Here is a 15,405-nt window from a genome sequence, read left to right as displayed (position 1 = left end):
ACTCTCGGTGCGGTATCTTGCCCTGGTTTCTCATCTGAAGACATTGTTCATGTGACAAGAGGCAGAAGTGAGAAATGCGTTGTGAGAATAGGCTTAATGTCTTCTTAAGGGCGTTTCAAGTTAGTTTGAATACAATTTCCCGTAATTTACAGGGTCCGCAAGCCGTCGGAAATTCATGTAAGCCTCTCAGAGGTGAAATAGGTTATGCTAGATACAGTCATTTTGAATCAGTCAAAATGATATTATCGATTGTCATGTCAATATTTAGTCTACACGCGCAAATGGAATGTAATGCATCTATATAATTACCCGTGAAATGAAAATGAGTGTCTCTATAAAAATAGACTGTGACAGAGTCAGGATATTATAACGCAGTCCCTATGATGATGGATAAGGATTATTTGTAGCCCAACCTCTGTGTCATTTGTAAACATTATGTGGTAAATTTAATAGAATGCATAGGATGTTTCTCATGGGTTTCATCATTTGTATATGGCTTTTTAGTGTTCCATTAGCCGTGCAGGGGTAGAAACGTTCCACTGAGATTCAGTGTAATCTAATAAGCATTGCTGTGTCAGATTAGAACATTAAAAGGAATCCTGTGTGGGAATCACTGCTTAGGCTTTCTAGCAATGCTTTCCATCCCGGAAACTGACTGATTTCATACTATAACCTTACACATATTAGAATAATATGTCATTTGTTTTAAGCGTTTTGTTTGTTTGTTCATCTATTTTATTTGATTTCTTTCACTCTTTCTTTCTTTTATTCATTCACTTATTATGAGTTTGGCGTCGCGTTTGCTTTTTTGATTGTTTATATGTTTTTTTTTCTTCACCCTTTCTTTTGTTCATCCTTTTCCCCACTTTTTTAATTCTACATTTTGCCCTTTCTTCGTTTGGCTTGTTCAGTCTTTCCTTTGCCTATTTCATTTAGCCTTTTAAAAGTGATTGTTCTTTCTGTTTTAACGTTTCTTTAGGGTATTTCGTTTGCTCATTTCTTTTCTTTCTTGCTTTTCCACTTTCTCTCTTCCTTTGTTTCACTCTTTCTTTCGTTCATTAATTAGCTTCTTTCACAGTTTTCTTTTGATTCATTATTTAGTCTTTCTTTCTTTCTAAATATTTAAATACGTTTTTAAATGCATCACTTTTGTTGTCATTTATTTTTTATTTATTATATATATATATATATATATATATATATATATATATATATATATATATATATATATATTTTTTTTTATTTATTTTTTTTTGGCAGTTTATTGTAAACTGTAGACACAATTTAAAGTTCAGGCATTGCATATTACATCCAAATTCTCTTCACATAACAGTGTATCAAGTCACGATTGCATCGTAACATGATTAATTATTAACATTTAAGTCCCGGCAAGGTTCCTGATGAGTCAGTGAACACACGGGCAAGCACATACAACCTTTGCACACAGGTGAGTAAAAACAAGCCTTTTATCAGGAAGTCCATTTATCAGGAAAGTACTCCGAGAGCCCCTGTTCTGACATCACACTGGCTCCACCCAGACTGACGCCCACTCATGGCTCACAGTGTGTGAAGAAGCTTCCCTCAGGAAGGACTACAATCAACTCTCTCCACAATCAACAAGAGTTTTACCACGCCACTGGGGAAGCTACTGAAACAAGTTACCGTTTATGAACTGCGGATAAAGACACAACTCTTTTAATGTCGGTCATAGACTTGCCGGATTGAATATCAAGGAAAAAAAAAAAGCTCTATCGTCTGTTCCACTTGAAGCTGTTAACATAGATCTCCCCACCTGGATGATAACGTGCGCAAGGATTTGAATATTTTGCCAATCGCTCTTGGGAATAACAGTCAAGGGAAGAAGGAAACATTCAGGATTTAAGTAAAGGATTACTTCTTCACACATTTCCTCTGGATATTTTTCTTATTTTCATATTGTAATGGGTAAGTTAAATCAACACCTGCAAGTTCTGTATTTTTTCTTAACAAAAAAATAAATAAATAAAACACACTGAATGAAACTCTGGTAACATTTCAAACATGTATTGTAATTGCCTAAAGTGAGTAAGTAATCCCTTATCTTTGGCTTAAGTTTGTTCCACTTTTGAGGAGGTTTTCTCCTGCTCCTCCCAGAACACTTTTTTTCGGTCTCTTTTGTCCTTTTATTGTCACTTGTTAAACCAAAACAATACTTTTACTTTGGCTCTATTGGCTACCTCTTTGGCACACTGCCCTTGTCTGGTGAGAGCCCTTCTTTGGGTTTTTTTTTTTCAGGGGACTTTGAATAGAGAGCCGTCGAGTGTCCCCTAGCTACCACTAATATAACGTGAGAGACCCCGCTGTGAGACCACATGAAGTCTCAGTCCAAACAACCCGTTTTTCCAGTTGTCTTAGTTGTCTTTATATCCCTGCCTGATCCCGTCTTAACTTTCTGGATGGTTTCCGACTCGGCGAGTTACTTTTTTTTTTTCGCCAGCACAGGAGAGACTACACCATTGATTAAAGGTGACAGAAGAAAATTATAGGCTTTGTTGTGAGTTGTAACGTTGTTGAAATGGCTGTCTCTCTCATAACTTCAGATGTTATTGGAGACGGATGAAAATTGGCTTGTGTCTGCTTGAGATATAGTTTACGAACGCCGGGACCATTTTAAAATACATCCCTGTAAATTGAATGTGTGTTTGGCTCTCTCGCCTGTGCACGGCAGCTCAATGCAACGAGCAAAGTGAGGGTTACATAATAGGTTCCTTGCTCAACTTTGGGTGCTGCTTTATCAGGAAAAAGGTGCTTCCAGTGGCTCCTTTCTCTCTTAGTTTTCAGAAGGTGGAAAGCTGGGAAGGGAACAGAGTGTAAAGATAGCAAGTCTGTCTCGCTTTGTTTAGCATGAAAAGCTGAGACCTCCTGGGGCTGCGCCTCAGAGAACCGAGAGTTGCTCTCTCAAAGTTGTGCAAAATTTGAACCATTTCTCTCTCTCGCGCTTGTTAATCATTCACCGGCACAGACTTGCAACTCTTAAACGGGCCGGGGGGGTGGAGAACAGAGCCTGATAAAAGCTTTTTAAAGGAAAAGTTCCTTGAATCTAAACCACCCTGATCTTTGCATGCACTTGCCCACCTCTGTGTAAAAAAAAAAAAAAAAGATAGAAAACAGGAGCCCAACAGGAGTTTTTGGTCTTATAGCTAGTGGCCGACCCCGTCGTCTGTCACTCTTGACCTCCCACATCAAGCTGGTGACCTGAAATTCTTCTTTTACAGCTCTGTCACAGTCGTGTCGCCAGCTGCTCTTTGTAAAGTGTGGGATCACACCAAAGAGCAAAGGCCTCAACAAACAACACAACAAATAATGCTCGTGTGGTGACATTTTTATCAGTGTATGTTTTTTTTTAATAGTGTATGTTAATTTATTGCTGCTCCCACTGGAACGTTAGATTATTTTGAAAATGTTGCAGTGCTACTTTAGCATGTTTTTTATGAGTAAAATGTAGTTGAATAAGTGTAAATGATATTTGATTAGAATGCAAATGTTGTATAATTAAATGTGTTTATATTTGCTATGACTGTAACCCAAAACAAACAATGTAAACCGGTTTACCCAGATGAGTGAGATTGAAAAGACAATGGAATAGATTTTCCTTTTCGTTTAGCAGGTTTATATAAACACGTGTGCTGTGTGATATCTAGCATAAATGTAAAAAAAAAATGTCTTGTCATTTTTACTGAACGTCTCGCGTCATTTAAGAGTATCTTTTATTCAGCGTTCCACATTTTCTTTCATGGTTTGTCTATCGAGAGAAAGTCTAGTGGGTCATGACAGTGTAGTCATAGTCATCCAGTGATCCTCTGGGATATCTCTGGGATATGGAGGGAATCTCTGGGAACTGAGGAACTGTGAGTGTTTTTGCCGCCAAACGGGGTTCGGCAATAAGGATTATTTCTGTTAGCCTGGTCAAGCCAGTAGTTTAGATCTTACTTGACCTGCTAACATTTTCTCCTTTTTTTGTGTTCCAAAATTTTTTATTTTTCATGGTTTATTTAATTTTATTGAATTTTATTTCATTTATATCAATGTCAGTGTTTAATTTTTTTATTTCTTTCAACAGCTAGATAATATACAGCTATAATATATCAATGAAAAATATTTAAAAATACATTTGCTGATTGTATTATTATTATTATTTATATTCTTATCTATTATATTATTAAGAGCTAAGTGCCTATTCCATCAACTGGCCCAAAACACTCTCTCTCTGGCGTCGGGCCAGCAGACCATCCTTATTATTGAGTCCAGTTGTACTTTATTGGTTACTGTCCCTGGCAGCCACTGTGAGATAGTGCAGTTTTGCTCCAGTGATGTGCTCAGACAGGGCCGGGGACGGTGCATGCGAGATCTAAGGGCTGCATTTGGATTTGTGAAACCTCACAGCTGTAGTAACACTGACCTCATAGTTTGCCGATTAGGCACACACTCTTAAATAAAGAACAATACAAGTTGGTATCGATCTTTTAAAGAATGTTTTGTTTAAAAAAAGCTCCTCTTTTTGTCATCAGCACTTCATTGAATAGGGTGTGATTACTTCTATTGTTCAAATAATTTCTCTTTGAGAGCCTTTCAGTAATTAGCATTCACAAACATGCGTCTCTAACTCCAAGTGCTCACCACTCAAATATCCGTATTTTACGCCTGTTAATATTCGTCCAAACAGCAAAAGTCAAATCCGCTATTAAGAGTACAAATTAAATTTTATGACACGTTTAATATTATGAGAGATGGATCTGAAATAACCGCACAAATCCTCTTTATTAAAGAGGACATTACCCTGCGTACACAGGAACTCATTTTGCTCCTAAATCATCTTGTTATGGACGTGCTGATTGAAACACCTCCATTTGGCCGAGTTTTAATGTTTAGAATAACGGTCAGTGAGTGGTCCGTCAGCGATATTCCCAGGGCTTTGCATGACTAGTGACTTTAAATAAGTGGTTTGAGTGTTTGTAATTTGCAACCGCGTCATGGCAGAGGCAAACGTTGCATCAGAAATAGATTGTATGTAAATATATAGGTTTTCATGTCCATTACTAACACTCGCTAGAATTTTGTTCGTTTTTATTTTAACTCTGATGTGAAAAGAACCGTCACACGAAGATGTAAGGAGTCTTGTTTTCATATAAAGCGAAGCCTTTAGGAGGTTTGCTGAACAAAATTTTCTGAAGCTTTTTCAAACCCAACACCATTATTACAGGTGTAGACAATACTGGCCAAAACGCTCGCACACACACACCTCGCCAGCCACAACTAATAATAGTGTGAGGATAATACCTGTCAGAGCTGTTTGTTCATTTGCTTTATATTACCTTTAGGGTATATGACGCTTTGTTTGTGAACGAGAAAACATTTCATTTCTTTGCTAGACAATTGAATTCACCCCCAACCCCGCCGTGCAGCAGCAATGTCATTAGGTATCAACAGCATTAGTTTTCATGATGAGTGGCTCTTTCCCCTGCTTTAGTCATCCTCCTCCCATCCCCAGAATGCTTTGCACAGCAAGATCCCCGGAATGTGATGACTTGTTTTGGATATGCGAATGAGAATGAATTCATTTCGGTTGCGTGATGTCTTTATTTTGTGTTTTCGTTATCTCTGGGTTTGAATTATATCTCGAGGCAACGACATCTGACAACAAAAACCTCACAACACTTACCTTAACAAACACTTTACGCCTCTAGTAACGTGAAATTGTTTCATAATTTAGGAGAGCGTTTTGTGCGAAGGTGCCATACCCGACAGATGGCGTGCATTGAATGAATGTACTGGAGAGGATTAATAACTGGATTCTCTCACAATGCAATTCATGATGAACAGTATTGTTGTGTTTTCAGCTCAGTGCCCTCCATGAATCTTATCTTAGCTAAAACATCCCACACTCAAAAACCAGCGGACGGACTCGGTTTGCTAATGGGATTGCTAATCCTTAGTTTGTTTCCATGTAAATCTTCAAGCTAATGGAGATGCCCCTGCCCTAGTAAATAGAAGTGATTTAGCTAGTTTTTCTGCCAAGCTATTCGTGAGTAGATGGGGATTGTTAGGAACGCAACTATAATATGAAAATAAAGCAAACATCTAAATCTCAAGTGCCGGGCAGCTAGACTTGGCATTGAAAGCGGATACATATGCTTAAACAAGTGCTTTAGAGATCTATCGGGCCTTTAGAGGTCATCGTAAACTTTGACATTGTATTGCAGTTGCTGACCGTTTTTATTGTATTTTTTTTTATTTTTAGTCAATGATGGATATGAGTGTCAAACATAAAGGAAAATATTTTTTAAAACCTAGTTTTTATTGAAAGTGTTTTTTTTTATTTTACCATTGAGACATTTTTTTACTTTAGGTAAATAGGTCCAAACAGAAATGAGTGCCATGTCTTTGACCCGTTTTACTATGAAGATGATGACTCGTAGCATTGTATTGCTTTTATTTTATAGGTTATCATATTTACATTTGACTTCTGCCTTTGTGTTTCTTTTTTTACGCTTTATTTCATTTCAGACTTAGGGACGATTAGACAAGATGTCCTCTGTGTTGATGGGTGGGATTCTGTCATTTAATGACATGTGGTGTCCTCAAACACAACTGGATAATCAGATCTTAATGAACATTGACATTTTGACACTAAACCATGTGAACACAATAGTTGGGATGTGGACAAACCCCTGTCTCTTAAGAACTAAAATCCCAGCGTGACACAAAGACATCTTGGTCATTTTCCGACTTGACAGGAGCTTTTTTTTTTTTTTACCTTTTTGGTCTCTCTTGCTGTATCTCTCATGCTCTCATGTCTGTTGAACAACCCCAAACAAAGAGTGTTGGCTCACATATCTCCGTTCTTGTTCATTTATTTTATACAGTGTGGAGTGTTCTACCTTGACTATTTTTTTACATACAGTATGTACATGCAAACAACCTGCTGTTCATAAGTAAATGTGGGTGTTTCTCGTGAACTGTTTGCTTCAACATGAGTCTGTGCATGTTGTTCTGTTGGCAGAGCTGCAGAACCTGTTTGAGATGGGGGCCAACATTGCGTGTCTGTTGAAGAGGTAATTGATAGTCTGAGAACTGTTTTTACTGCAGGTACATCCACCCTGCAGCCACAGCATGGGGTGAGGGGGTGGGTGTATGTAGCAGTGAGTGCAAAAGGGTGAAAATCGAACAGCACCGAGTGGGAAAAGAAGGTCTAGACAGTGTGGAAGAGGCGGGAGATAGATAGCGAAGCGGTAGATGGATGACCTAAACAAGATGGATTTTATGTCAGGTTCCGGACAATCTATTTCATGCGACACATTACAGTGCCGACATGTCTTGGGCCAAGCAGATGGAAGGATTTCTATTTTTGCCAGGTAATGGCTGAGATGTGAAATAGTCTTTACCCTCAAGATTCACAGCATCTCAAGCTGAAAATAGGGAGGATGCTGTCAGATGTCGGCTGTCAACTAAACAGACGGTCACCTCTTTACCAACAACACTGAGGTCTTCAAGGTGAAATATTAGCAAAATCTGTCTGTGAGGTACTTACTGATTAAAAACTTAATATTTTTTAAAATCTGTCTAATTACTCTGAACTATCTGTGTTTACATGACCCTGAGTGGAGCTATTTTTCGCATTTTTATTTAAAAAATAGCAGGGGTGTCCAAACTTGGTCATTGAAGGCCAGTGTCCTGCTGGTGTTTCCTCCGACTCACCCAAAAACACTTTCCTTGAATCTTCTAATATGCCTTAATAGGTATGTTTAATTAGGATTGGAGCAAAATTCTGCAGGATAGCTGCTAGATTGGACCAAGTTCAGAGCCTAAAGTTTTTTGAAGTGTTCTTTTTATTTGAGGAGCAGTGCAAGTGCACTTAAAAAACAATTCTAGGGTAAGGGTTATCCATAGTTAACTATAGGTAAGGGTTATCCATAGATAGACTTTGTGTCCCATCCCTAATGGACATGATGTGCACCTCAAAGTTATTAGCAGATGTGTTTGAGATTTCTTGTCATCGGGTGCACATTTTAGAGGTATATTGATTGATCATGTCCTGTACTGTTGTACCTCAATGACATTTGACTTTTTTGGAGTACATTAGCTCAAATTCAGTTGGCAGGATGTTCTTTTTTAGCTGTTATAATTTGAGTGAGAGGTTTCGCCTTTTGTCTCAAAGCGGTTCTTCAATTCTTATATAGCACCGATGGGGAGGGAAACAGTGTGGCAGTATAAACCCATTTTGCAGAAAAGCACATTGACTCTGCTTTGGAGACGGAGGCCATGGTGGCTCTTTTGATCTCGTTCCTTTCAAGTGAAACCCTGGGTAATTTGCCTGTCGCGGTCAAAGTGAGTCACAAGCTGTCAGAGAAACCCTTTATGCTGTGGAGAGTTTCAGTGAAAAGCAACTATCAGGCTAATCCCTCTCTTCTTCCTCTCAGCTTCGCTGTGCACTGCCCCGTTAGTTACAACCATCGCCAAGTTGGAGTGAAAGAAACTAATGACTTCATCTGCATGAAATAAGGGAACAGAACACGTTCCCTTACCTGTCGTTCTCACCGGTGGGAAGCAACACTACAGGTTTGTATGATTCACCCCTGAATGCTAATGGAGCGGCCCAGCTTGCCTCCATGTTGGTTTCTCTTCAGAAAGGCAGCTAATAACCCATATCAAGTCTGATCTGCCAACTTCTTGGAAGCCAGGCCTCATTTAAATTCTGTCCCTTGGTTACAGGCGTGTTCAAGAAGCAGCCACTTGCCACCTTGCCGGTCTGCGGCTTGTTGGTTTGTCTTGGACGGGAAGTCTGTTAGTGCTTGAATTAGCCTTGTGCTCTCATGGCAGCCGTCCCTGACGTCTGCTGCCCTGTGACATCGCCTCTTCCACTTCCCAATCGCTGCTTGCTCTTTTACATTTTAAATCCGGAGCCTCACGAGACCGATGGGGATATGGCTCCATCTGCCACAGCTGTCTGTTGTTGAGCTGAGAGACGGAACGGGAGAAAGGCAGCAGACCCCACAGTGAGATGCATCCACAGCTTGCCCACACCTGTAGGATTTGCTCGACAGGAAGCTGAAGTTTGCCATAGTTTTTTGGAACGAATGGCGGTTTGATTATGAGATTTGCTTGTTTGTGAGTCCTTGAGTCCACCTAAAACCTGATAAGGTGTTCCTCCACTGCCTGATCTTCATTTCCAGCTGTGTAAATGGATGAGTTGTACCTGTGAAATCTCATTTGCCTTACTTACTGCGTAATTAGAGGAGATAATGACTCCCAGGTTAACCTGTTTTCCCATGGCAATACTCCTTTTTTCATCCTTTAGAATGTACCCCTACTAAAAACTGGCACAGTGTATGCTAACAGGCCTCCTACGGTTAATCCTATCTTTGTCTTAACACGGTGAAGGACTTACGCCCTAAGAAAACAATGGGTCTTGCATCGCTTCCAGTCAAGGAGAATGTTCGCACATTATCAACAGTATTTTTTTTCCACAAACCGTGACCAGAAAACCAGTATTGTGAAGCAAATTCTTGCCCCACCTGAGTTTCTGGAAAGGATTGTGTTCAGGGCTGGACTGCAGACTTGAAGAATGCAACCTGCATTTGTAGTTGCTAACATCGGGCTTAATGCCATTCTCTGCTACTCTAAAGAGAGTCACTTGTCTGAAGATTGATTAGCTTTTAGTTTTCAGATAGCTGTTCGACTTTGCAGCTCTGGCTCTCATGCTGTGTCTTCAGCAGTGATGGAGGACGTGGTGTTGATGATTTTTTTTATAAGGGAAATATCTCTCTAGTGGAAATGTTCCTTCGTAAAGGAATGTTTTTAATTTCTTGCAGTTATTCTCTGACTGAATTCTGCTCTTGCACAAATCTTCTCATCATCGTACACTGTAGACAGCTTCGCTGATTATAATGAATTTGTTAATATTTTTTGCTCTTTTTTTTTTTTTTTTTTCTGTAGGTGCTGTTTGAATAACTGAGGAAATATAACCATTATAATTAGTAATGTACAATGTTTCCATTAAATTATCATATTAAATACAAATTTGGTCATATACATTTTTTTTAGAATATTTAGTTAATTGATTACACTAACATTTGACTTTTTTAGCCCTACCATTAAATTGGTTCATTCTCTGGCTATGAAATGAAATAAATTTGCACATTAATATTGTGTATCTGCAATCTCACAGGCTAATGATAGGAAAATTTGACTATGGAGTTTATAGCACAACACTAGTATTCACCTCTTTGGCTAGAAAGCTACTTTAAAAATGTCAGATTCCATATTTAAGAGGCATTTTGTTCTAATGAAGTGTTTCATTGTCAAGATGTGCTTATTCAGTCTCCGGCGGTATTGATTCAGGTGTCACGGTTCTTTGTTGACATGCCTTCTGTTTGTTTGTGTGTGGATTGAGCACTGGTGCCGATGCTGAGGGTAAACTTAGCAGGCTGTGGGGGATACAGAGGCATTTTGTTTCTTTGTCGTATATATTCTGCTGTCAATTTTGATTGAGCTCGTTTTGTGTTCAACTCCAGGCTGAGATTCTTTGCAGTTTTCAGGAAAAATAACCTGTTGTACATAAAGTGTGCAGTTGACTCTTTATCTCTTGGTATACTTTTGTGTTAATTCACCTAATTACCCATAATTCAATTTCATGCAGCTTTTGCTTACAACAGTTTTTAGCACTTGTCTACTATCGCGTCTGTTCAAGTAGAACTAGGCCACGTACTGTATCTTGGGTCATATTTGGCATTGTCATTAGATAAATGATTTTTCTTTGTTCAAAAAAACCTCTCTGCGCAATACATTTGCACCTTTGCTTCATGCTGTGACATCAATAATAACTCGACAGCAAATTCCACATCAAGCGTTTCCTCTGTGTGTTTTTCGCTGTGTGTGTACTACATCTCATTTCTGTTGAATTACTCTGCGATTGATTTGTAGCTGCAGGAAGGAATGAGAAGCCTTTTGGTAATCTTAAAAATATGACAGTAAATCTCCTGGTTATGTCTTTTTCGGAGAGCTTTTGCACCTTTTTATTGGCATTTATACTGAATAAATGACTGAGCTCACCACATCTGATGCCGTCTATCTAAGAGTCAAATGTGATTGCAGGCTCACATCGTGACGGAAAGGACTGAGGGAATATTTGGTCAGCCACTCACAAAAGAGACCTTAAAGATGGCTCTTCTATTTACGTCTCACGTGTACTGTTGGCGTGTCAATACTCTAGCCCTATACATTTTTTCATATGAGTCATATTACATTCCATCACACTGTACTTGAGGGCATAATGTAATACCTTAATGTAAACAAAGAACTTTTCATGGAGATATCAATTCACAGCGAAAGAGTTTAAATGTCAAGCACGATATACCTGTGAAAACTGTCGCCAATATAATAACGACTGATAGTATTTTGTACTGTTTAGTCTAAAATTAGTCTGGAAATTAAACTAGTAGCGTTCGTCATTTTACAAAATTACAGTCATTGTGGTCGTATTTTTTAGCACAAACACATTCCTCAAAGTGCTAATTTGTTTTGCATTTTTTTTATTATTTGCTATTATTTATATTCAATAAAAAAGAATCGTTTAACAGAAAGTCCAAAGTGAGCCCAAAATGCCATTATAAGCTGAACTCAAGCATGTTGTTGTTGCAGTGCAGTGCAGACCTCTATGTCAAGAGAAACCGTGTCCCACATGAAGTGTAGCACAAAGTAATTTGCTTACCTTCTACTTTTATTTGATTTCAGCAGATTTACAGACTCCGGTTTGCTCTCGAAGTTATCTAAGACTTTCTCTTGGGTCACATGTTTTATAAACTTGTCAAAGTATGAAAGATTAAACTTGAACATCAGCGCTTTAGTCGAAAGCACAAACCAGGCTAAACCAGGAACCGCGGCCCACGCTGTTTATGGTGTCGGACAATTTTCTTCAACACAGGTCTTGTTGTAAGGACTCAGCTTTATCTTCCCTAAAGACGTCAATAAGGTTGTCTACACAAGGCCCTGCCATAGATCTCCTGTTGTCTTTATCTCTGGATGGGCCATTAAGGGAAAAGCAATCACTGGCGTCGGAGCGCTTGGAAGGAGATGTGCCTAAGGACTGACAAGGAGAGAAGTGTTTATTTATCCTTGATGGTAGGAACACAGTGGACCCAAGACGAGATTCCTGGGTCATTCGCACTGATGAGACTCTCTGCAGAGGAAGGAGTAATGAACCTTTGCTTAGTTACGTTGACATATTAGCATGTCTCAATGTAAAATTGCTCGGATTGTTCTGTATGGTGTTGTCTTGAGTATTATCCACTAGTTAAAGGTCAGTAGACGCCACATTATTCGGCGAAGATGCATTAAATTGAACAAAAAGACAATGAAGATATTTAGAATTTTACATATCAACACTGTATCTTGAGCACCAAATCAACATATTAGAATTATTGCTGAAGGAACAATGCTACACTGAAGACTGGAGTCATGAAAATTCAGCTTACCATCAAAAGAATAAAATAAAATAAAAAGTCATAAAAAAATTAAATAAGAAATGTATATTAGGCATATTTTAACTGAATAAATCTTGCTCTTTGTACAGGATGATTTCCGTGTATTTTTCAGTATTATCATATAATTTATATAATTTAAGATCTAAAGATATCCTTTATACAATATATTATTATTATTTTGCTTCTGTGGCGAAATATTAGTTTCGAGCATCCTTGCAGTTGTGCGCATTTTTTTGTCTACTTCTACATTTTTGATAAAGCTATCTGCAAGTATGAGCATTTAAAACATAAATGTCAGTATTTATGTGATCTCACGTGATATAAAATGTACACGGATAACCGCAAGAGGAATTTGTTCAATGATGATCCTTATTCAAATCATAATCCTAAATAATCCACTGGGGTCATGCAAAAAGCACAATAAATTTAAGTAATGGACACTAGTATAGCCTAGTTTTCTAAAAAGAAACGGTGACTTTTCAACAGCATTATGAGATTGATGGTTGTTTGATCTGGGTTTATTGCGCAATATCACCGTTCCTTGGGTAAATCTCACATGATGTATATGTTCGCTCTGCTATTGTGCTGTTATCAGTTTATTTACTCGTTCTCTCCGTAACCCTGGCCCCGAACAAACAAGTCAGGCGTGGTGTATGAGCTCGGTGATTGGCAGGCAGGTTTTAAATTATTGGTTTTTGACTTTGAGGAATGTATTAAAAAAGTGGATCAGTTGGCTAATCCTACCAGTGTTTTCCAAATCTAGGTCATGCTCGAAGCGCAACGCTTGTCTCGATTTTCTCTCTCTATTGGTGACCTAATCAACTGCTCTTTTTTTTTGATTTGCCTCCAAAGGTAGTGAAGGCTTATTACTAGAATGATTGCTGCGGTGCTGAAACCCCTCCAGGTGTTTTGGTATAACTGAGCTATGACTCAACATGTATGTCGTCTCTTGTTATTTTAGAACACAAACCCTCTTGTCAAGAAAGATTAACAAAAAGCCTTTTGGATGAAAAAATAAACACTCTTTAAACACCTCCATGTTAGGATCTGTTTGTTCATTGTTTCTTTTGGCACTCTCTCACAAACACGGCAGCCAGGCATATCAGCACGCATCCAACATGCATCCCAAATCAGTGTGTTAATAATTGGCTAGTCAACACCTCCTCAGGTGAATTGAGCATTTCTCACCTCGTGAGAGACTCGAGCCTTTGTTTTTCTTCTATTCAAATTCTTGTTTGTTAAAAGCACCGGCCATTATTAAAAAGATAAGATCAGAACGCATTGACGTCAAAGTGGCAGACGTGATGTTTTTGCACACTTAACTGCAAGCTAATTGCAGTTAAATTAAAATGAATTATAGTTTAAATTAGTAATAACTCCAATTAGCCTAGATGAACTTCAGAGTGTTTTTGACCCACTTGAATATATCTTTATATGTAATTTGATAATTCCCTCTATTGTCTTTGAAATATGGTAAAAGCGTTCTGCAGAAAGGACGCTCAGGCATTTGCATTTGCACATTTACATTTAGTCATTTCAATGTGCTTTTATCTAAAGCGACTTACCACAGCAAAAGTATTTAATGTCATTTCTATTTATACCTATATGTGCTGTATTTAAATCTTTTTGGTATTGCATCTTTGTAATGATGAAGTTGCAATTTAGTACATGCGAACGTAACGTAACAAAGTAGCACTACACAGCAAAAAAAACGAAAACCACAAAAGAACAGAAACAAATCGCAACACAATGAAAAATTACCACAGTACAATGGACACAAACCACAGCGCAACACAGAAATTAGCACAACACTGTGGAAACAAGCCGCAATGTGACGGAAAGAAGCAACAACACGACAAAAACTAATTGCGGTGCAATGAAATTAGTCCTTTATTGTGTTGTGGTGATTTAGTTTTGTTGTGCACTACTCTAGTAACCCTAGAAAAAAGTTAATTACTTTAAATTTGAGCAGCTTAGCTCGTCAGGCTGCAGTATCAACATAACTTCCCATATATTATAGCAGTTTCATAGATCTTGAATATCGTGAGCTCTAATTTAAACCAGCATTCATCCTTAGGGAGCTGTGCGTGTGTGTGGCTATACTGTATTACCTCCACACTTAAGGAGATCCGGAGCCATCTGCACAGAGCCACTTTACAATCTTAATGGGAACCTTTATGGGCGGCCGGTTATTGGGAATTCCCAGTTCTCTCTTGTCCTTTTGATATTTAGCTATCCGGCAGCAGATTATGGGTTTAGTTTACTTTGATAAAAGAGCATTTGCTTACCTCATTAACCCTGTTGCCCCTAGACAGACCACTCAATTCATCACGCCTCCACTCAGTGTACATGCCTGGTCGTCCTACCTCGAATCAAATGCTAACACGTCTTTCTCTCTGTGCTCCTCAGGTTTTAGTCTATGATTGCGTGAGAGCTGCGAGAGCAGAGCAGGGACCGAGAGGGAGCAGTGCCAACCTGGAACATGGTGCCTAATATTTGCACATCCGTGCCCCTCCTGCCCGTCGGGCTTCCTCTTCTGCTACTGCTGAGCTGCGTGCAATTCTCCTCTCAAGCAGACAGTAAGTACAACACTTCAGCTGACTAGTCATTTTTACCCGTGCCTTTTCCTGTACCTTGTGAAATTGAAAGTGCATCGCATTGTGGAATTGTTTGCAGGCAGGAGCGAACACACTAATGCTTCACTCGCGGGGCACCATGTGAACCCGAAATTCAAACAAACCGTTCACCTGAACTTTCGCTGGCTTTCGGATGAGGGATGCGTTTCCGTTGATCGGAAAGCAGTTCTCGTGGGCCACACTGCTTTATTGTCCTTGTGAATGAGCGTGTGGATCGCTGAGATGCGGCGTGAGTGACATGGCAATGTTGT

General features: G+C 38.9%; 1 protein-coding gene across 17 annotated transcripts in view; it reads left to right on the top strand.

Moving 5' to 3' along the window:
* Window positions 1-1,554: 1,554 nt before the first annotated feature.
* The window catches only part of ptprfb (protein tyrosine phosphatase receptor type Fb), a 108,494-nt gene continuing 94,643 nt past the window's right edge, over window positions 1,555-15,405 (top strand). For 10 of the 17 annotated variants that reach the window (XM_043260392.1, XM_043260374.1, XM_043260357.1 and 7 more), the window contains exons 1-2: window positions 1,555-1,944; window positions 14,928-15,097. In XM_043260392.1, the coding sequence (XP_043116327.1) occupies window positions 15,001-15,097 (97 nt within the window). In that variant the 5' untranslated portion in view covers window positions 1,555-1,944; window positions 14,928-15,000. The remainder of the gene's footprint in view (window positions 1,945-14,927; window positions 15,098-15,405) is intronic. The other 7 variants (XM_043260446.1, XM_043260422.1, XM_043260455.1 and 4 more) reach the window with 1 other exon arrangement.

This window comes from Puntigrus tetrazona, chromosome 2 (genome assembly GCF_018831695.1).
Source record: "Puntigrus tetrazona isolate hp1 chromosome 2, ASM1883169v1, whole genome shotgun sequence".
NCBI classification, from domain to species: Eukaryota; Metazoa; Chordata; class Actinopteri; order Cypriniformes; family Cyprinidae; genus Puntigrus; species Puntigrus tetrazona.
The sequence above is the reverse complement of the archived record's forward strand: the minus strand, read 5'-3'. Positions and strand labels throughout refer to the sequence as shown.